Source organism: Pleurotus ostreatus (genome assembly GCF_014466165.1).
Source record: "Pleurotus ostreatus strain PC9 chromosome Unknown scaffold_4, whole genome shotgun sequence".
Lineage (NCBI taxonomy): Eukaryota > Fungi > Basidiomycota > Agaricomycetes > Agaricales > Pleurotaceae > Pleurotus > Pleurotus ostreatus.
The window spans coordinates 607,765-628,892 of NW_023503159.1; the positions used below are offsets into that span (position 1 = coordinate 607,765).

At 50.3% G+C, this 21,128-nt stretch overlaps 8 protein-coding genes across 8 annotated transcripts; 3 read left to right on the forward strand and 5 right to left on the reverse strand.

Moving 5' to 3' along the window:
- Window positions 1-274: 274 nt before the first annotated feature.
- Window positions 275-1,401, reverse strand: PC9H_006035 (uncharacterized protein; the record flags this gene model as incomplete). The annotated part of the gene is made up of 5 exons (XM_036775589.1): window positions 275-448; window positions 516-762; window positions 826-928; window positions 992-1,165; window positions 1,221-1,401. The coding sequence occupies 5 exons, from the start codon at window positions 1,399-1,401 to the stop codon at window positions 275-277; spliced, it is 879 nt and encodes a 292-aa protein (XP_036631608.1).
- A 958-nt stretch (window positions 1,402-2,359) lies between these two features.
- On the reverse strand, window positions 2,360-3,395 carry PUP1 (proteasome core particle subunit beta 2; the record flags this gene model as incomplete). Its single annotated transcript, XM_036775590.1, has 5 exons — window positions 2,360-2,629; window positions 2,680-2,854; window positions 2,909-3,075; window positions 3,134-3,287; window positions 3,343-3,395. The coding sequence occupies 5 exons, from the start codon at window positions 3,393-3,395 to the stop codon at window positions 2,360-2,362; spliced, it is 819 nt and encodes a 272-aa protein (XP_036631609.1).
- A 153-nt stretch (window positions 3,396-3,548) lies between these two features.
- PC9H_006037 (uncharacterized protein) lies at window positions 3,549-5,689 on the forward strand (the record flags this gene model as incomplete). Its single annotated transcript, XM_036775591.1, has 14 exons — window positions 3,549-3,719; window positions 3,775-3,839; window positions 3,892-4,068; window positions 4,121-4,497; window positions 4,554-4,594; window positions 4,650-4,712; window positions 4,783-4,882; window positions 4,944-4,998; window positions 5,048-5,094; window positions 5,148-5,164; window positions 5,216-5,251; window positions 5,305-5,459; window positions 5,508-5,584; window positions 5,634-5,689. 14 exons carry the CDS (start codon window positions 3,549-3,551, stop codon window positions 5,687-5,689), a joined length of 1,437 nt encoding a protein of 478 aa, XP_036631610.1.
- Window positions 5,690-5,769: 80 nt separating this feature from the next.
- Window positions 5,770-6,282, reverse strand: PC9H_006038 (uncharacterized protein; the record flags this gene model as incomplete). Its single annotated transcript, XM_036775592.1, has 5 exons — window positions 5,770-5,858; window positions 5,915-5,981; window positions 6,035-6,059; window positions 6,113-6,195; window positions 6,250-6,282. 5 exons carry the CDS (start codon window positions 6,280-6,282, stop codon window positions 5,770-5,772), a joined length of 297 nt encoding a protein of 98 aa, XP_036631611.1.
- A 407-nt stretch (window positions 6,283-6,689) lies between these two features.
- Window positions 6,690-10,746, forward strand: MSH2 (MutS-like protein; the record flags this gene model as incomplete). The annotated part of the gene is made up of 22 exons (XM_036775593.1): window positions 6,690-7,067; window positions 7,114-7,332; window positions 7,380-7,521; window positions 7,574-7,917; window positions 7,969-8,086; window positions 8,134-8,195; window positions 8,251-8,358; window positions 8,408-8,494; window positions 8,552-8,689; window positions 8,744-8,866; window positions 8,918-9,086; window positions 9,140-9,203; window positions 9,259-9,320; window positions 9,373-9,468; window positions 9,519-9,542; window positions 9,600-9,808; window positions 9,860-9,905; window positions 9,961-10,006; window positions 10,061-10,236; window positions 10,293-10,360; window positions 10,411-10,453; window positions 10,505-10,746. 22 exons carry the CDS (start codon window positions 6,690-6,692, stop codon window positions 10,744-10,746), a joined length of 2,964 nt encoding a protein of 987 aa, XP_036631612.1.
- Window positions 10,747-11,039: 293 nt separating this feature from the next.
- PC9H_006040 (uncharacterized protein) lies at window positions 11,040-15,178 on the reverse strand (the record flags this gene model as incomplete). Its single annotated transcript, XM_036775594.1, has 5 exons — window positions 11,040-11,976; window positions 12,029-12,443; window positions 12,519-12,636; window positions 12,727-14,871; window positions 14,927-15,178. 5 exons carry the CDS (start codon window positions 15,176-15,178, stop codon window positions 11,040-11,042), a joined length of 3,867 nt encoding a protein of 1,288 aa, XP_036631613.1.
- A 160-nt stretch (window positions 15,179-15,338) lies between these two features.
- PC9H_006041 (uncharacterized protein) lies at window positions 15,339-18,216 on the forward strand (the record flags this gene model as incomplete). Its single annotated transcript, XM_036775595.1, has 14 exons — window positions 15,339-15,356; window positions 15,404-15,606; window positions 15,662-15,772; window positions 15,814-15,991; window positions 16,040-16,072; window positions 16,126-16,463; window positions 16,519-16,649; window positions 16,702-16,912; window positions 16,963-17,049; window positions 17,103-17,342; window positions 17,395-17,759; window positions 17,832-17,862; window positions 17,917-17,994; window positions 18,045-18,216. 14 exons carry the CDS (start codon window positions 15,339-15,341, stop codon window positions 18,214-18,216), a joined length of 2,196 nt encoding a protein of 731 aa, XP_036631614.1.
- Window positions 18,217-18,367: 151 nt separating this feature from the next.
- PC9H_006042 (uncharacterized protein) lies at window positions 18,368-20,752 on the reverse strand (the record flags this gene model as incomplete). The annotated part of the gene is made up of 11 exons (XM_036775596.1): window positions 18,368-18,699; window positions 18,759-18,889; window positions 18,941-18,998; window positions 19,055-19,226; window positions 19,276-19,763; window positions 19,826-19,908; window positions 20,014-20,048; window positions 20,103-20,211; window positions 20,259-20,456; window positions 20,512-20,580; window positions 20,637-20,752. The coding sequence occupies 11 exons, from the start codon at window positions 20,750-20,752 to the stop codon at window positions 18,368-18,370; spliced, it is 1,791 nt and encodes a 596-aa protein (XP_036631615.1).
- Window positions 20,753-21,128: the final 376 nt, after the last annotated feature.

The window sequence follows — 21,128 nt, forward strand, 5'->3', positions numbered from 1 at the left end:
TTTGATCCAAAATCCCACATATTATATGGGCGACAGCGTTGGGGTGCTGTGGCAATACCTATCAGAGTGATCAGAAAGATAAAGCCCGAAAGGTTTGTACGAAACAAGGGAGGGGGTCGAGACTAGCGAAAACTTACCATGTGGCCAGTGTCGGGAACAACACTGACGGAAGCCGTTACTCCTACTTGGGATGCATCAGACAAGGCTGCACGCATATCCTTACTACTGCAATTCTCGCGTCAGTCTATGAATTGTCAGGACTTATACCAGAGTCTCACGTAAGATCGGGAGTTTCTCCCCAGATAACATGAATAGGCATATTGTGGCATATACGGGAGAAAGCTTTCGCGGCTTCAAATATGCCTTCCGATGGCGAATAAGAAGAAACCTCATGCTTCTTGTCGCACTTGAGGCGAACATCATCAGGTGTTTGTTCAAGTCCGTGCTCCTGAAAATATTTGGAGTATGAGAACTCGCCCACAGTTGATGGGCTGCGACGGGCGCAGAAAACGCACCACAAATGACCGTAGGAAACGAGGGTCCCAGCCGCTCCACGGGAATCTCTTGCTGAGCCAGGCAGACGCAATGTCCTTGCTTGGCCAAGCATCCCGACGTGTCTTCGCCCCCTTGATGAGGAATTTCGAGGTAGCTTGATACTGGAGATCGTTGTGATAGAGCTCCTTGGTTAAAACAATGGGATCAATGAGAACAAGAGAACAGTAAGTTTGCGCATTCCCCGTCCCGTTGCCTACGGAGAGTAGCCTGGATCACGAGGATATCTAGTTGAGCACAATGTAAGTGTCTCATAAGGGGTAATCCACTCACAGACCAGCTGAGCCAAGGGAGTACGCAATACCCACAAGGATGTGCCCTTTGACATGGGGGGAGTTCACAAACGTGGATAGGGCAACCGCTAATTCATTGGGCTCTACAATATATTCCAGGATGGTCATCAGACAGGCGACGGTGTAGGGAATTCGGAACGTCTCACGTATACCCTGATCCCCTCTGGCTCTTAAAGCTTGCCTATTCAGCAATGCAGCGTCACCATGATCTTGCCAGTCAATGGCCCAAGCTTCTCTAATCTCCGTCAGCTTGGCCTTGGCCTTGTCCGCGTTGAAGTGTTGAAAGATGACCTCGATGCACGGCTCCCATGACTCCTTGTCTACACAATCAACAAAAACACTTATATCATTTACGCTCGCAAAGTTAAGACTCACGATACCCAACGCCGTGTACAAAGAGCAACGTCAGAGCGCTGTCGGCGGGGTCTAGGCGTTGGCCTGCTTTGTTGCGATATCTTTTCGCAGTGAATTTGAGAGAGACGGTCGGCGGGGTGTTCTGTGTTGGTACAATTTGAGTGTCAAACACGAAGTTCACGATTTCAAGAGCACTGTTCATATTGTTGTATGTGGGGGAGGCAGGGATGGGTGGCCAAATGCGAATCCAAGACCTCAGTCACTTAAAGGCATTGATTCGCGGCGCTCGAAGCTAAACTGATGCTGAGCCCACATCTAGATGGGGACTTGAATCGGTGTCACTTTTGTTGATTCATTGGAGATGTCAGAGACGAGCCTGCTGGGAATACGCGATGATCTGTTTGACGACAACCGCATTTAGGACCAAATGTTTGTTATCTTACACCTAATGCCGCTGCTCGCCTGAGCGCATTTGAACACGGCAGCAATGCTGGCGCTGCTGTTCGGCTGCCCGATTTCTTTCTTTTACTGTCCGGCTATCTTTGGTTGCACTGAATAGCTCGTTTTTGGCGTTCGTGTGCCGTGTCGTGACTCGTCTTCGTACTCGTTACGCACACAGACGTGAGGCGCTGCTTCTCCAGACATCCCCGAGGTATTCTAATGAATGTGGGCGTGCGATGGTAGTTCCAGGTGTGGACTTGATGATCGTGACTATTCAACTCGTAAGTTACAATTTTCACAAACGAATGGCCAACAAATGCCTACCTGCAATAAACTATTGATAGAAGTATAGCTCGTGCGTGCGTGGTCACCATTGTTCCAACGTGCTCGCATGAATCCGTCCTCGTACTCTGAGGTAAGCTTCACTCCCTAACGCGCTGTTGGCCCATGGGCTACATATCTCGAACCTTGTTCGTAGACGTCATATGTCATATGCTCTCAATGGGTAGAAGCGTCCAGCAAGGAGTTTTCAGGAATCAGTATTAGTGGAGGAGAGGCATCGATTAGAATTTGAGGCGGGAGCGTCAAGCGTACTGGCGCTAAAGCCAATATCAGAGACTAAAATGGGTTTCGCGGAGAAATTCTTGACTTGACAACGAATAGTACATGGCGTTGCACGCATATCTGGTGGTAGAGAATGGAATGGCTTCTCCACGAAGTTATGTTGTATCCATCGCATCTCCACCGATGGGCCTTACTTCTTCACTTACAATGAGATTCCTGATAGACTCTTTCTTGAACGCCGTCGTGCCTCTGCGGAATATATATCTCAACTCTTTCTCGACGCGTTCATTTGGTTTGACGTAGTTCCTGAGCATTTCCGTGTTGTCTTTGGTGATGATGCAGGCGTCCACATTGGAGCCGGATCCGAGATCGTTGAAGATACCAGCTGAGACTGCGGCGGTGACGAGGGCTAATGCTTCGTCTCGCTATGTACCCCAATCAGATGGTGTGACTGAGTGAAGGATTCTAGACTCACAGACATGTCGGGCCTCCAATCACTCTCAAAGACTGCCATAGCAGCGAGACTTCCCGAGCCCATCGTCACGTATGGCAACTTGTCCGTTGAACCATGCGGATGAATGGTGAAAAGATGTGCTCCTGTGCTATCCACTCCCCCGAGAACAAGCGCTGCACCGATCTGGCCTTGATATCTGCAGACGTAGTCACATTTACTGCGTGATGGCGCATATCATAGATAGGCAAACCTGAAGAGCATCTGCTTTAACATCGTCATCGCGGTCACAACGCGTGGCTTGCGCCCGGTAGTCAAAGCATGTAGTTCGATGTTGGAGGATATGAGTGCCGTGGTAAACTCGGTATCAGCAGCAGTTCCCGCTCCACAGCAACGAATGGATTCCGAGATGTAGTGGATCTATGATCAGCCAGTAAACAACGCGCAAGCTCGGAAACAGTTGAGATGAAGGACTAACCTTCTCGCAGTTTTTGTCCGCTACAATGTCACCCTCTGTGGCACGCGTATCCGCACCCAGCACGATGCCATCTTTAAACAGGCAGCCTACGATAGTAGTTCCTGTACTAGTCGCCTTGGGTAAGTGTACACCTTTGTTGGACAAGAAGTTGTTTCTGGGGTTCATCAAAATCAATTTCAAGACGTTTATGGGCTCGCACCAAGAAATACCTTATTTCATTGGAGAAATCGAATCCTGGCTGCGAGAACACGGAGGATGTCATTGGTGGTAGTATTTGAAGAGGGATCGAGTACGCGTCCCCACGTGCGGCGAATTACTTGAGATCATAGATAAGATTAGATTAGATCAAGAACTTCGTGAACTACAAGTTATCCGACTCAGTGCTCCCTCCTCTTATCCATCGGACTTCTGGAACATGGCGAACATACAGACGACTATCTGCCCTCATACACAAGAGCCGTTACTTACCCTTCAATACCCCACCGCCTCCGATCTAGATATCGCAATCCAGAAGTCCTCCGTCGCGCACACTAGATGGGCGAAAGTTCCTTTGGAGGAGAGAATTGCTATCGGTAGAAAATTCGCGGTATGTCAAGCCTGAACATCATGTTCTCATGCTCATACGCAACCCCATAATGCAGGGTGCATTTCGCGAAATGGGCAAAGATGATACAATTCCCAAGTCATTGTCGTTGGAGATGGGCCGGTCAGTGCTTTTCATCACAGTCTGCTGGGTGGGAGCCTAGATTATCGCATAGGCCGATATCCCAAGGCCCAGGAGAGGTACGAGGCTTCCTGGAGCGAGCGGAATATCTTCTCTCAATTGCTTCGACATCTCTCTCCGATGTTGCGTTGACGGACACCGACAAGCCGGGATTCAAGCGGTTTATTAAACGAGTGCCACACGGTGTCGTTTTCATTATTGCGCCGTGGAAGTACGTATCCACTTCGCCTTTACAGAGGCTGATATCTCACCGTCTTGTCCAGCTTCCCTTATCTTGTCTCGATAAATTCCGTCCTCCCCGCCATCCTTGCAGGGAACTCAGTACTTCTCAAGCCTTCACCCCAAACACCCACGACGGCCGAGATAATCGCTACCTGCTTCAGGACTGCTGGACTTCCAGAAGATGTTATCCAAGTTTTGCATCTCCCACTCGAGCTTACTACCCGTGTCATCCAGCACCCTCTGGTTAACTTTGTTTCCTTCACGGGGAGCGTTGTGGGTGGTCAGGGTGTGGAAAAAGCTGCCGTAGAATCCAAAGCAGTTGGCTTCAAAGGCGTCGCCCTGGAGCTTGGCGGCAAGGATCCGGCGTACGTTAGGGCCGATGCAGACTTGCAATATACTGTTGCTGAGCTCGTGGATGGTATGCTTGATTATCTTCGGGTGTATCGTGCGTTAGAGTTTTAACATATCACTCAGGCGCATTCTTTAACTCTGGTCAGAGCTGCTGCGCCGTCGAGGTTCGTATGTTGTACTGCTTCCTCCTGGATAGCCCCTGACAGCCTCATTCTTCAGCGAATCTACGTCCACGAATCTATCTATGAGAACTTCGTATCACAATTCGTCGATGTTGTCAAGGTAATACGTCCTCGCTGTTCAGTTCTCAGTAACCATCCGTCAAGTTATTAACTGAACTCATCCTTATCAGCAATACAAACTTGGATCTCCCCTTGAGAAGGGTACTAATCTTGGACCTGTAGTTAGTCTCGCTAGCGCGGAGCGTATTCGAAAGCAGATAGCAGATGCTGGTACGCTGCCCTCTCATCGTCGGAAGTTTCGGCATTGATCCATGGGTCCATGTTTCTTCAGTCGCCGCTGGCGCGAAAGCCCTCGTCCCGGAAGATTTGTTCCCGGTCGCTAAAGTGTACGTCTTAGTACAACGTACTACTTCTTCCTCGTTGACGTTGGGATAGTGGGACCACATACGTGGCTCCTCAAGTCTTGGTTGACGTCAATCATGGTACGAGCACTCTCTTTGAAATACAATCGCAGATTGACGAATGCCCTACACAGAGATGGACATTATGATGGTAAGACTTCCTCTCCTTCTGTGTATCTTCAGATTAATCGACTTTTGGCAGGAGGAGACGTTCGGACCTGTTGTGGGCATACAGAGGGTTCGCTGCCCCCACCCTATTGTATACAAGACAACGTTGCTCATTCATAGCAGGTATCATCCGATGACGAAGCTATTCGGTTAATGAATGACTCTCCTTACGGTCTAACGGCTTCGATATGGACAAACGCCTCTGCCAATCCCGACTCTGAGGAAGCCTTTTTGAAGATCGCAGATGCAATCGAAACGGGGACGGTGTTTTTGAACCGGTTGGTAGCACACTTGACTCAGGATCCAGACGTTCAGATTATTTCTAGATGTGACTATCTTGATCCTGCCCTCGCATGGACGGGTGTAAAGAATAGCGGAAGGGGTGTTAGCCTAAGTAAATTCGGTATGTCTGCGAATCACCATGTCTCTTTCCTGCCATAACGCGACACTAGGATTCGACCAGCTTACGAGACCGAAATCAATTCATATGAAAATCAAGACAACATGATTGCGGATGGTGTAGAACAAGGAATAGGTTACACGATTTCAAATAATTAGTGATATGATTGTCGTTGGTAGGCAACGAGTTTATCCATGATGAGTTGCGCCGTAGTAAGGTGCTTGTGGTTGACCTGGTGCTGGCTGGTACAGCGGTTCGTAGTGGCCGTTGCCAACATCTGCAATTAAAGGCTTATCAGTGGGCGTCACACTACCCAGATGAACAATGACGTACAGATGAAGCCCCCACTGCCGTATCGTTCCTCAGCTTGCATTTTCTTATATATAAGCCAGAAAGCATGCTAAACGTATAGCGGTATTAGTTGGGTTCATCTCTAGAAACCGTAAGACTCACCAAGTGTCCGGGGAGGTACCCGAGCCTAGGAGAAACTAGTATTAGCGCTTGGGAGCGTACGAGAAGAGGATGGCACACGTTGTCAAGCAAATGTTGATGAGAAGGTCGCAACTGCAGCCAGTGATGAATGCCGCTGCTGCTGGGGGGAAGAGGATAGCAACCTATCATACTGATGTCAGACTTCACAGCTTCGGCGATACATGCTGGACACGTACAAGGATGAGGAGGATGTCTGAAGAGCGAACCATGGCGTATATTCAAATAGAGAGACTTCAGAAGGGGCGTTATATATATGGCAAATTCAATAATGCACAAGGAGGTTGTTCCTCGTGGTTGAGAGCAAGAAAGGACTGCGGTGCACAGCACCATCTGCTACGGCCAAGTATTGAAGCTCCGATTACGAGCCCGATAAAGGAAAAGCGCCCGTCTGGACGTTGGCCGCAGCGGTCCCGACCCCCATCAGACCGTCGAAATGCCATTCTGCGACTCTTGCAAGCGTAGTTTATTATGATCATATCAACAGCCGTCCTTAATGATAGTGCTGAACGGTTCGACAGCAGCGGGCAAGTCGCGATCGCGAACTGTCACATCGCACGTGATGTGATGTACTAGTCTGTCGCGCCGCGCCGTTTCATTCCAACACTGACCACTAACTATGGCTCTCATGTACGGTAAAGAAAAAGATGTCGAGCAGGATACCGCTGCAACCGTGGATCCTGGATTTATATCCTTTTACAATGGCTTGCCCAAGAAGTCCCCGGAAACTGGCACCGTTCGTCTATTTTTCCGCGAAGAATTCTACGTTTGCTACGGCCCCGACGCACACTACGTTGCCACCAACGTCTTCCACACGAACTCGGTCATCAAGCATCTTGGGATAGGAGCAAAATCATTGCCATCTGTCATTCTCAGACCCAATATGGCGACGATGATGCTCCGCGACGCTCTTACCACCAAACAGTTGAAAGTAGAAATATGGGTACCGGAGCCTGGTCAAAGCAAAAAGTCGACGAAGTTCAGGCTAGATAAAGAGGTCAGCTCTCTATTCAGCGGCATGAGTTTATGCTTAATCGGTGTAGGCTTCACCGGGAAACCTCCAAGCCGTTGAAGAGCTTTTGTTCTCATCCACCGATCTTACCACTAATCCAATTGTCATGGCCATCAAAGTCGCTAACGCACCTTCGTCTACTGGCGACAAGGCGAAATCCAAGACAGTCGGTATTGCATTTGCAGATAGCAATGCCCGTGAACTCGGGGTTGCTGACTTCGTCGATAACGAACTGTTCTCAAATACTGAGGTAAGCTAACATTTGCGTGTTGCTAATAGATCTTGACATATTGGTAGTCCTTAATAATACAACTGTCTGTCAAAGAAGCAATTGTACAGACCGGTACATCTTCCGGGAAAACCGACAGAGATGTTGAGTTAAACACGCTGAAATCGGTATTGGACCGATGTGGTGTAGTCATCACTGAACGCAAACCTAGTCTGCAAAGCGCTTTTTCTCCAAGATTCCCTTTCTCACTTTGTTCTTCCAGGCGAGTTCATGTCCAAAAATGTCGCGGAGGATGTCATTCGTATACTTTCCCCCGCATCCCTTCCTCCGTCGGCCAGTACATCAACAGATCCAGCCAAACTCATACGTATGTCCTCCAAAGCGACCATCATTGAAGGCTACGTCAATAACATGTATACTTTAGCCCATCTCGACCTCCCTGTGGCACCGGGAGCCCTCAACGCCCTCATTACGTACCTCCAACTTCTTTCTGACATGTCAAACCACGAAACATATACCCTCCGCTCTCATGACCTAACCCAGTATATGAAACTTGATGCCAGTGCCCTTCGCGCCCTCAATCTAACTGAAGCGCCAGGAAACTCGGTAGAGTGATATTCACTAACTTACGGATGGGTTACTAAGGCGAACTTTTAGGGGACAGTTACTCGAAATACAACTCTGCTGGGGCTGCTCAACAAGTGCAAAACAGCCCAAGGTACCCGTCTCCTGGGGACATGGCTGAAACAACCTTTGGTTAACCTTCACGAGATTCGTAAGTCAAGACCGTACGCGTCCTCGTTTTCTCCCTCACGATACTAGGTAAACGCCAGAACCTCGTTGAGATATTTGTTGAAGCCACGAATGCTCGCCGGACACTACAGGTGTCGTGTGCCACCATTAGCACGGCTCACTTTGCTGACTCTGAACAATCCCCAGGATGAATATCTGAAGTATATGCCCGACCTACGTCGTCTGAGCAAGCGATTCCAACGAGGTCTTGCTACACTAGAAGATGTTGTCCGAGTCTATCAAGTCATGTTGAAGGTGTGCTTGATCATACGTCTCATGCTCAAGTCGTTACAAATAGGGATAGCTCCCCGATATGGTTGTTGTCCTCGAGAACGTTGACTCAACGAAGGGACAAGAGCTGATTGAAGAAGTATTCCTCAGGTCACTCAGGGTGCGTATGAAACCACTCTCTGTTACTCCCAAGCGAGTCATTGACGCGTAAGAGTAGGAATATACCGAAAGCCTGGCGAAATATGGCGAAATGGTGGAAGAAACGATTGATTTAGATCAGCTGGACAACCACAATATCGTCATCAAGCCTGAATATGACAATGAATTGAAGAAAATCTCGGAGAAGCTGACAGAGGTAGGACAACTATCTCCACGGTTTGTTTACGGCGAACTTATTGACTTTGCGTAGGTACGCGATGGCTTGGACCAAGAGCATCGTAAAGTCGGGCGAGACTTGGACCTCGAGCTAGACAAGAAGCTTCATCTGGAGAACAACGCCACCTATGGTTATTGTTTCCGCGTCACAAAGAATGTCAGTTCGCCCCCCTTTTTTGTTGTCAACCACTTCTAAGTAGTATCCCAGGATGCCAAAGCAATCAAGAACAAAAAGTATACTGAGATCACCACGCTGAAGACAGGGGTCTTCTTCACTACATCTGATTTAAAGGAGCTGGCCGAAGAATACGTGACTTATACTGCTCAGTACTCCAAGACTCAAAGTAGTGTCGTGAAGCAAGTCGTGGAGATCGCTGGTGAGCATAGAGAGCGTTCATAGACAGCTGATACCTATCATGGAGTGCCATAGCTACTTACACCCCTGTGCTGGATTTGTTGGACACAGTGATTGCTCCTCTTGATGTGATAGTCAGGTACGGGAATCGGTCGTTTTCTCGCCACAACTCCTTAATTTTTTCTTACTTTAAGCTTTGCCCATGTCTCTGTCAACGCCCCGGAACCGTACGTGAAACCAACGGTGGTAGAACGGGGTTAGCGCTCTCCTGGATCGTATTCATGATCAGACTAACACGATCTATATAGGCTCGGGCAATCTTATTCTTCGGGATGCCCGACATCCTTGTCTGGAAGTGCAAGATGATATCAGCTTTATCCCCAATGACATCGAGATGATCAGAGGTGACTGCTTGGGTATATTCGTTGCACCCCGTCTTCTTACTCGCTCTCAGATAAAAGTGAATTCCAGATAATCAGTGCGTCGTTTCAATTGCGTCAGAGGTAACATATTTACGCGGCTTCCTCCTCGTTAGCTGGTCCCAACATGGGCGGAAAGTCGACATACATCCGTCAGACTGGCGTTATTGCTCTCATGGCGCAGATAGGGTGTTTTGTACCGTGCTCCGAAGCTCGGCTACCTATCTTCGACTCTGTCCTCTGCCGAGTTGGAGCTGGTGATAGTCAGTTGAAGGGCATCTCCACTTTTATGGCGGAGATGCTGGAAACTGCTACTATTCTTCGAGTGAGCGCTATATTTGTAGAAGTAGGCCTATGGTCTAACCGTGATTTGAAGTCCGCGACGAAAGATTCTTTGATCATCATTGATGAGCTAGGTCGAGGTATTCGCCTTTTCTATCTGCTGTTAAAGCAACCGCCCTCAAATAACTTCAATAGGAACATCAACATACGATGGCTTCGGACTTGCTTGGGCGATCTCTGAGTGAGCCAAACCTCGTGTACCCAGCCTCTCTGCTAATGTAACGATATTTTCCAGACACATCGCGTCTCAGATTCACGCGTTCTGCCTATTCGCGACGCATTTCCACGAGCTGACAGCGCTGGACCAACAGATACCACACGTCAAGAATTTACACGTCGTAGCCCATGTTACTCAGACTGGAACGACGAATCAAGAGCGAGATATCACGCTACTGTACAAAGTAGAGCCTGGTGCCCTTCTCGTCTTGTAGCGAAGTTTTCCTTGGCTAACAATGTTTTCTTGCTAGGTATATCCGATCAGAGCTTTGGAATTCACGTTGCAGAACTGGCTAACTTCCCAGAGAGTGTCGTCAAGGTATGGTTGCGTCTGCATAGACATACATCTGTCGTGCTGATAGTCCGCAGCTGGCGAGACGCAAAGCTGAGGAGCTTGAGGATTTCGGAGGGGGTGATAGCTGTCTTGGATGCATCCGAATCAAAGCTGATTGTATAGTCACAGAAAACTCTTCTACGCAAGATGTCGCATCCGAAGTCATCGCAGAGGAAGGCATCACGATAGTGGAAGAATTACTTCGTACCTGGGCTTCAAAAGCCTCGCGCTCAAGCACAGACGCCGACGTAGACATGGATGGTGAAGTCTCGACAGAGATACAGCTTGACGAACTGCGGCAATGCGTGGAGCTTTTCAGGCCACAACTAGAACAAAATGCATGGATTCAGTCGCTTTTGGGTTCTTTGTAGTCTTTTCTCAGCCGAATTGCCCATTCTACCTCGATGGACTCGCTTCCCCTGCTTTCTGTCTATCTCGCTTTGATTCAATATGATTTTCCATGGCTTATATCACAATTTGCCTGAGAAGGCTTTCATCAAGTCGTAGGATGAGACCTTTTTCATATAGGTGGATGGCAGCAATTTGATGACTCTTACTTTTCAAGCAAAATGCTATTGTTAATGGTACATATGCATACAACGGAAAGCTTACTAATATATACGTAAAGGACTAAATGTCAAAGATGATATCCTCATTAATACAATCAAGGTTTCCAGGTAGGTCGTGCATGCTCTAGATGTTTACCCTTCCTCAATTCTGTCACACTCTTGACCCTCTTCAAAGTACCACCCACATTGCCAGCCACCTGCTCTATCTGTTCAAAATTCTTCACTAGATCTTTGACACTACCTCCACTGCTTCTCCTTGGTCTAGGAAAGGCGGCTGGCTCGGAGCGAACCTCGGGAGGAGTCACCGGATGGAGTTTCACGAGTCTCTTCGGTTTCTCCCGCTTGGGCAGGAGGGAAGCTTTCTTGGGCACTACTGGAGCGGGATGCAAGTTGACGAGTTCCTTCGGATGCGTGACCTTCGGAGGCGGCGGCCGCACAGGCGTGACGACTGGTTTGCGATGCTTCTCCAAGATATCGGGAGGAGGAAGTGGTAAGCCAGAGACAGCTTTCGAGGATCGAGAAGGTTGAGGTGCAGTCTTCGATAGTGACGGGAGATACGAGAACAACATCCCTTTTACACGCTTCCCCATCGTCATCGGTTGATGTGGTGTCCAAGGTTCATGAGGCGGGAGCTCTGACTGCATGGGTCCGTCGCTGATTCCTGATTCTGATGTAGACTCTTGACAAGACCCAGACGACGGAGATTGGCTGACTACTATAGCTTCATCGAGTAGATGCGAATATCGAGGTGCAAGGAGAGTGGCAGGAAGTGTCCTTGGCCTCTCCGCCGGGAGGTTTTGGAAAGGGAGGTCAGTTGATGGTTGGGGGTAGGGGTTCGAAGGCTCTGCTTGGGTGCGGGGTACGTAGCGCATGGCGGCGGGGGTGAAGTCAGGTATCTCCATGGATGGCGATCGTATCTTGCCGAAGGTGAATGGACTAGGCGTCCTTACGTGTGCAGGTATCGTAGGTGGGGGAACGTGGCCTTTGCGCTGTTTATCCTGGAGAGCCTTTGCTCTACGCAGTAGGTTATCCCTGATGGAGGATGGTTAAACATTCTAACAGGGTACCTAAGGAATTGACATACCGGCTCCAGCCATCACCATAGGATTTAGCTACAGCTTCGCCGCCTATCTGGTCGATGAAACGATCAACGACATCATCTAAAGATACATCGTCGACGTCGGCTAATACATCCAAGTCGCCTTCAATATCCTCTCCGAGCGCAACAGTTGCGCCCAATTCTAGCCTTTCGTCGGTGAAGCAAGAGTCCAGGATTTTCCAATCGTCCTTCAACCACACGCGGGGCGTAGCCGCATCTTGCTCTCGAGGAGCCGATGGTAGAGGGAAACGCCTAGTAGGGGGACACGGCGTCGTATACGGATCCTGCCAGGCGGGGCTCTCACGTTGAATGGCATCAACGGCGCCGCGACGCACCAACTCCACTTGAATGTCACGTTCAGCTTTTTGCAGCAATTCGGGCAGAGTCATCACTGGGCTCCCTGGAATCACTACAGCATCCCCTATCATGCCACCAACGGCGCGCGGGGAAAGTCTTCTCGAAGTTGCCCGCTTACTCGGCGAGCGTGACTTGTTGATACCACCTGCGGAGGCGCTTCGTCGTCGTGAATGTCGAGCCGTTTGATCCAGGCCGCTGGGCGACGAGCTCCTACTGGCTGTTGATTTTCGTCGGTGCTGCAAGATAATTCTGCTATAGAGCTCGTAGTCATGCTACCCATAACGCCTCAGAACATAGACTTATTACGCAGGTCGAGTACCACTGACCTGTTTCAAAATCGCTGCTGCTCTTGCGGCGGCTACAGGATCCTCGCTGGTAATCTCCACCACGCTTGTGTCACCAACTTCGTTATCGCTTTCATCGCTCGAATCTACGTCTGGGACCACCTTCATCTCGTCATCTGCTGAAATGCTAGTATGTTCCTCCGGGGTGGGCATTGGCGAAACGACCGGCGCGGTTGGTGGGTCGTTTGACATCGCTTCGTCTTCACATCCGTGGAATTCAACCGGGGTGCTGAGGTCCAGAGGTTGCAAATCATCTTCGGACTTGGTTTGCATCTCAAGGTCGGTAGTTTCTGGGGGACCCTCGACGATCATAGGAACACCTCCGGTTTCCTGATGCTCGGCGAGTTCATTATCTTCAGCGGGTAGCAAAGGTGGCGCCGGATGAACTCTTTCTTCGGCCACTTGCATGTCGGCGACCTCTACTTCATCTCCCTGGTGGACAAACAAGGGATCTTCATCAGCTTCTTCATCCGCACCCTCATCATTTAGCTCGACTTCAAAAGACTGGTCACCGAAAGCAAACGTGTCGTCTTCATGATCTACGTTATCTCCCCCACCAGCGGACTCAAAGCTGACGTCGAAGTCGAAGGCACCAACGGGCGCTGGCTCGGTAGGTTCTGGCTCGGTAACCACAGGTAGCTCCAACTCGGGCTCGACGGCCTGTGGATGCTCGGGGGGTAATTGTTGAGGGGTTGCCGGTGTCTGCTCGGCTTCAACGTCCGGGCTGAATATAAGACGTTCAACCGATTTAGCCAAGCGTTGTGGAAATGGACTGATAGGATTGCCCCACTTGTCCATGCGTTCTCTCGTCGCGCTGGACGGTGGGTCGTTCTTGGTTGGTACAGCCAACAACTTCCACCGCCCGGTGTATTCGCCTTCCCCTTCGTCAACTACAGACGCTTTGCTCACAGGGTTGGGCGGAGGTAATTCATCGTCGCTATCAGAGAATGCGTCGTCCGCTGCATTGGGGTCCAAGTTGAAGATGGGTAAATCCATATCCATGTCCGTCGATGTCTCAAACTCCTGGATCGGGCCATGCTGAAGGAACTCCAAAGGGCCATCATCACAGCCATCGTCGTCGCTGCTGGGCAAAGGAGATGATGCTGGGAGGTCACTTGGAAAGGCGGGATTGGCTGGAGGTGTTTCTTCTGATCTTGGTACACCAGGTGGCGACGTAGGAAATTGGAGGGGTGGAGTCTTGGATTTGAAGTCAGGTATCTTCGGTAATGAAAAGACGAGTTGTTTGCGCGCTGTGGGGGTGCACTCTTCCGTCCTGTTGCGAGAACGTCGCGACCGTGAGGAGCTCGGCACGTCAACAGGCCCACTGAGGAGTAAGGGATCATCGGTCGGTGAAGGCGGGGGAGCAGGGTCGGTGAGATCTATTTCAGGCATTTCAGTCTTGATGGTCAATACGCCAGTGACCCTCTTTCGTGATTTTCCTAATTCAGGTTTCGGCGTTGCGCTCTTGGTTCGCGACATCCGGGGCTTGGAGCTCGCACGTCGGGATTGGGTTGGCGGGCTGAGAACGACGACTTTCGGTGGTGTGAAAACATCTGGCGGGGGCTCGTATGGAGGTATAACCGGTGTCGCGCTGCGTCGTGCACGGCGGATAGATGTATTACGGTTGCAAGATTCGTCGAATGATAGTGCCGCAACCGGAAAGGGCGGGATATAGTTGGCCTCCGGATTCTGCGCATGAGGTGATTGTAGATAATGAGGGCGGCTCTTATGTGGCGAAGTCTTCGGTGATGTGGTTCGCGACCTGCTTGGTGTCGACGTGCGTCTGATCGGAGACGTTCGCTGGGCACGTGTTGGCGTTGTTTGTGGGCTTGGTGAGTGCTCTGGATACTCTGTAACTCGTAGAGTGGGCGTCCGTCGTCTTCCTGTAGCCAACGGGGACGTCATGACGGTATCACTTTCCGAGGATTGGTTGGATAGTGCTCGTGTGTGCTTCCTCAGCTGCTTGCGCGGTTTGGGATTCGGGGTTGCTTCCAGAATGGGTGTCGCCCGGAATGTGGTATAACTAGATGTAGAGCTAGACGTAGATGCTGCAGTGCGCTTTCGTTTGGAGCTTGAGGCCTTGGAACGCGAGTTTGCCACGAGAGACGGTGTGAAGGGCGAGGTTGGCTAGAAGTGGAGTTCACGCACTCCATCGAAAAGGGCATTGAACTGGGGTACTTACTGCGTCGTCTATTCCCCTCAACGCTTCTTCTGGAGGCGGACTGATCAACGACCTTGATGCGTCCGAAGACGACCCTCTCATTGACCTCAAATCCATGTCCATAATGTTGAGTTGGCTTGAAGGTGGCGATGGCAACTGCAAAGTCTCGTCGGCGTTGATAGTGTCCGACCTCTTCAAAGGACTGAGCTTGGCGACGGCCAATTCAGACATTTTTGGTCGAGTCCGGGTGATAGGGATGTTCTCCTGGTCCATGATGAAGTGAAGGTGAGAAATTGAACTTGAACCAACTCCATTGTTGCGAATTCAGGGCTCCGCACGTGATCGTGACTGAGGCAAACAAGGACAAGCAGGCGTGCTGAGCTTCCTCCTTCCTTTTTGGGCATTTTACTAGCGGTGACACAAGGCGCACTTCATGGGCCGTAATAACAAAGTCTGTTACTCATTTTCCTATCAACATCGCCACTCAATTATCTGCAGAAACGTGGAGGCAGGCGTGGTGGCCGAGGGGGGTCGCGTGCTGACACTCGTACCGATGTTGTCACCGAGTCGGAAATGTTCAATCAGCGGCTCGATTCGTACTACAAGAAGCAGCAAATAATACCAGACGACGCATGGGATGAATTCATGCAGTCTCTGCGACGCCCGTTGCCCACTACCTTTCGAGTTGCAGGCAGTAGACAGTGAGCCTTGACGAACCCGAGGTAGACGAGGCGTAGCTGATCGCCGAATTCTCAGGACCGCAAAATCAATAAACGAACTAATACAAAACAACTACGTGCCCAGTCTGAAGGACGTGCTGTTTGAAGGACAGCCGCTACCGCCTCCGGAACAGCTTCCTTGGTATGCGTTTCTCGACTCGCGCGTGGCGAATCTTAACGTCACAAAAGGTACCCAGAAGGACTGGCTTGGCAATTCAATGTTGCAAAGCCTGTTCTTCGCAAGCAGCCCGAGTTCAAGAAGTTCCATTACTTCCTTGTTTCCGAGACAGAAGTCGGCAACATCTCCCGCCAGGAAGCCGTCAGCATGCTTCCCCCTCTGTTTCTCGATGTTCTCCCCCACCACAAGGTATGACCCGCCCCTCTAAACAACCAATTCCTGTCCCCCTTCTTTTAGGTCATGGACATGTGCGCTGCTCCCGGTTCCAAGGTACCCCTTCATTCACCTTAATTAGCCATGCAAAGGCTAACCGTCATGCCTAGACAGCGCAACTCCTCGAGGCACTGCATGCCGATGACACAGTCACCTCAACGTCCGTTCCACCAGGTCTCCTTATAGCCAACGACAGCGACCAAAAGCGGACGCACTTGCTGATCCATCAGTCGGCAAGACTGCCCAGCCCAGCGCTCATGGTCACCAACCTAGACGCGTCGATCTACCCCATCATCAAAATCGGCGGCAGCAACTCCAAACGCCACACGAACCAACTGCTATTTGATAGGATCCTTTGCGACGTGCCCTGCAGCGGCGATGGGACCATCCGGAAGAACTCGGGCATATGGCGCAAATGGCAGCCGGGCGACGGCAATGGGTTACATGCGTACTGCGCTCGTCTCTCGATAACTAGCAAGTTCTAGCTCACTTTCGTCGTTTAGACTCCAGGTTCGCATACTAGTGCGGGCCATGCGGATGGTCAACGCGTCTGGAAGGATCGTGTACTCCACTTGCTCGCTCAACCCCGTTGAAAACGAGGCCGTCATTGCCGTCGCACTTAAGACATACCCAGGTACACTTGCACCCCCTTCGTGCATCATCGTAGATTTGTAACACAACGACAGAGTACGAACTGGTCGATGTATCATCCCGGTATCCAGAGCTGAGGAGATGTCCTGGTCTGACATCATGGACACCCACCGCTGACAAGACAGCCGAAACGTATTTCAATACATATCAGGAATACCGAGATTCTCTATCGAGCATCGACCCGGTGAAGTTAACGAAAGGCCACTGGCCCCCGTCGGATGTAGCAGATCTAAACCTGACACGGTGGTACCGACTTTCTCCTTCCTCCAACACGTGAATCTCAGCCCCCGCTGTAGTATTCGCATCTATCCGCACCTACAAGACACTGGCGGTTTCTTCGTTGCTGTATTGCAGAAAAGGCAGCAGGGAGGACCTGACACGAAGTACGAGATTTCTTTCTCTACCGTCAGGGCGCCTCAACCAATGCACCTCCCAGAGAAAGGAAACGCGAGGCAGCAGAGCCAAGCGACGTTCCCGACGCCAAGAAGCCACGTTTGGCGCAGGAAACCGAGGGCGCGATCGACGTAGATGCGCAACCTGTTCAGCCCATCGTGGCCGCCGAACCTGCCGGCTCTGAAACCCCAGAAGATGGCGACTCAAAACCCATATCTTACGACTTCAAGGAGAACCCGTACACCTTCTTATCGTCAAAGGATCCTATTTTGACCAGTTGCATGTATGTTTCTTGGTGTTGCTTTTTTTCGTTACCGCCCCTGAACCGAATTCAGCAACCGCTTGAAGCTGACAGACGGATTCCCTGCCTCCAATATTCTCGTCCGCAATCCCGGTGGAGACGCCGTCCGCTCACTCTACCTCACCAATGACATCGTCAAGACCATCATATTGAACAATGACTATACACGCATAAGGCTTACTACCGCGGGCACCAAAGTCCTCGCGAAGCAAGAGGCGGGGAGGGACGGAGACGCCCAGTTCAGAGTGCTCGGAGAGGGGCTGCCGGTGGTGCTCCCGTACATCGATCCGTCCACGATAATGGAATCCGGAGTCGGTACATTGAGGATATTGCTCAAGGCGTACCATCCAACATGCGCTTCGTTTGAGGAACCCTTCCGAAGTCAGATTGAGTCGAAAGGTGCCTCCTTTCTTCATTCAGGTCTGTAACAATCGCTAAATATCCTCCAGATATCGGGAATCATATTCTCAGGGTACCTAGCGGGGACGTATGCTGCAGTAACGTGAGTTCCTGTAGTTACTCTGTTATTTGGAGGTGCTAAGCCCTCCGTCTCCAGTCTATCGCACGACATTATTCTACCGATCTGGAAATCAAACGTGTCGATAAGCTTGATGGTCGATAAGAAGGCCAAAAGGTACTCCTGAAGAGCTTGCAGATGAAGCACAAACTGACTCTTTGGCATAGCGCGCTAAGCCTTCGTTTGTTTGGTGCCGATATAACGGTTGCAGGATTGGCTGCGCAACAACAAAAGAATGCGCCAGCTGTCGCTGTTGAAGAACCTGAGGCCGACATGGAAGGCGATGAGGTCGAAGAGGTGGGCGCCAGCGTAAGTAAAGAAGAAGGCGGAAGTGCGTAGTCATTATGATACATACAAGACAAATGTATACACTCAGTTGTACGAAAGATTTTTTGTAGACGAGGTGCATGTACTAGTATTTATCACTCACATGGCAAGGAAGGGGGGCAGAATGCGGAGAATGTTCAGATAGAAGATTGAATAGAATAGGTCAAGCTGTAGGCGGCTCCGTGTTCTTCAGAAGGCTACAAACGGTGATAAGCGAAGCTGTCAAGAAGAGGTAATGAAGCCCGTACTTATCAATAGCACCTTGGTCCACTGGTGGGGACGCACCCTTCCCGATGATGAGCCGTTTCGCCACGCTAGGTACGCCTTTATCAGTGACGATGAAGACGAAGCCCGGGCCAGGAGAGAAGAGACGTGGGTTTGCAGGTGCAGTGACGCGAATGGACTTCCTATCGCGAGATAGTGTAGATCTCATTTCTACAAATTTCTGGTCCATGTGAACGGTATGCGTAGCGAAGCCGAAGTCCATCAAGGCAACTGACAGGACGAGCATAATGAGCAACAGCATGTCCGACTATTCGCAAAGACGGGCAGACCTGTAACCCCCGTGGCCGTAGCGGGCAAGGTGATATCCAACGTGAAGGTTTTGCCGTAGTCGACGAGAGCCGGGAGGCCCCTGAACGTCGGACGATTCTCAAACATATAAGGAGGAGACAAGAACTCCATTCTGCCATTGTCATTGTGAGTGGAGCGGTGATATCACGAACAACACTCATACCTGTATTCAGATGGGAACGTGGCGTTAGCCACGAAATCGGCATTGGGATTTGATCCCGCTGTAAATGAAGAACATGTCTCCATAACTTCGAATTGTGGTGAGAGTCTGACGTACCGATAAGAATTGACCCATCAGGAATAACGGTAGCCGTAGAGTGATACATCCTAGCAATTTTAGAAGTGACGCCAGCAGAGGAGAAGCGACGTCCAGCTGGTGCATTTGGGTCGTAAATGAATGGTGTGAAGTTTGGATGATCCGCGTTACTTTGTCCGACTGGATCATGGACCTACTCGAAATCTATGAGCGGCTCCCTCTTTGAGCATGTGTGGGCCTACGCTATTGAATCCGCTGACGCCAGATCTCATTCCGTTCACTAGTAGAACTCGGCGGTCGGGTAAAAGGACCAATTCCACCATTGTCCACGGCTGAGGCATGTGTTCCACCTTCCAGCCAGACGCGATCCCAGCCTTGTTCAGTACCATTCTGGCGCATTGAGTAGAAGCAGGGGATTGTGAGGAGTATTCAATATCTGGAAGCGCGTCGGAGATAGCGGCGCCACCACAAGTCAAGATTTCGGGAGTGAAGTTGTTTTCGATTGTCAATGGAAGCATGACGACGCCGCCAGAGAAAGGGTAGGAGATCCTGATGCCATTAGGCAATCTAGGGAGACGTGTTTCTCTGTTAGTCTTCCAGTTGAATAGCATTGCCTCCTGGTTAGCGACAACGAAAAGATTTCCATCGGGAAGGGACATCACAGTGGGGAACTGGTTCGCAATCAAAGTGTCTACCAAAAACTTGCTAGGGATTTGAAGACCGTTGAAACCTTCGCAAGTTAGCGCGCGCATTAGACGATGGTAATAAAGCATGGATAGAGCATATACGGACCGTGTATGTTCTTTGGCGGGAAGAATTCGAACGTTGGATTATTCACCGACGCGTTATTGATGAAGCTGAACATAACGTTAGGGCTGGGACACGGTCTTGATGTTCCGACGACGCTTACCCGCCGATGACGGATCCACTATGCACCAATAGTAAGCTTGGGTCCAAGGTACACAAATGCGCCGACCTACCCAAAAATCAATACAGAGCCATCCTCAAGTCTAGTCTATAAATTCAGAGGTAAATTAACTGCGATGCATCCATGCCGTATCAAACCCACCGATGCAGTATACCATCGTTTAGTTGCGAGTCGAAGCCTATTAGGATTTTCTATGATATCGCAACTCCCATCGTTGCATGGCGTGAACAAGCGTACGCTCTGCAAACCGCTTATAGCTTCATACGCGTCAGCACCCCATTGAACCCAGATTCCCACCAATACTCACCGTAGGGAGCGCCAACCTCGATTTCAATCGGGTTGCCGGCAGAATGGACGAATGTGCCATTGCTGAGGAAACTTCCAGTCCCACAAAAGGTGTTGCTGAGTGGGTTCAGCGGCCGTATAGTCCTGGACGGGAGATCGATTTCAGAAGCCCATGCAGGATGTCCATTCACCAGCAAGGGATTATGCTCTCTGCGTAGAAGATTAAGTTAGTTAACGTTGTTCACTTGATAGAGACTATTCGTACATTTTGTCGAAGACAATGGCTTTCGTATCAGAGACTACAGTCAGCTGCATTGCGCTAACACCAGTTGTACTGCAAATAACCTCGGTTGGGTCAATGCTTGGAGGAAATCATGGACAGCGACGAACCCTTCTTGTGTAAGGGTCCAGTTCCCTCGCGCGAAGGCTCTGGTCCGATGTTCGACAGGCTCACCAAAAGCAATTAGTGGCAGGACGCTAAGGAGCTGAAACAGCGCGAAGACCATCGTGTTGAAGTTAGAGCACTGGGATTGGAGGTATTGGTGTCAGAGCCTTCAACACTTCAACTTTATATCCAAGAGCCATGGTAATGCCCATACGTGGGTAGACTAGATCAAGCTTGGGGCCCTAGCCAGCTCGGAACGAAGGTTGCATCGAAAGTATCCGAAGACTGAGGTTATTTCGCCGCTCATCGATCATAGAAGTTCTTCGGGTCTTGGTCATCTGGTCATCTCTGGCACCAACTATCAATACAATTCCTCATGACGCCAAATGAGTTGAATTATACCTAGCTTGCTAAAATGCTGATATGAATCACGGCATTGAATCACAGGAAGGGGCCGTGCATGTGGATAATATCCACACAAGTTGCTACCCGAGTCC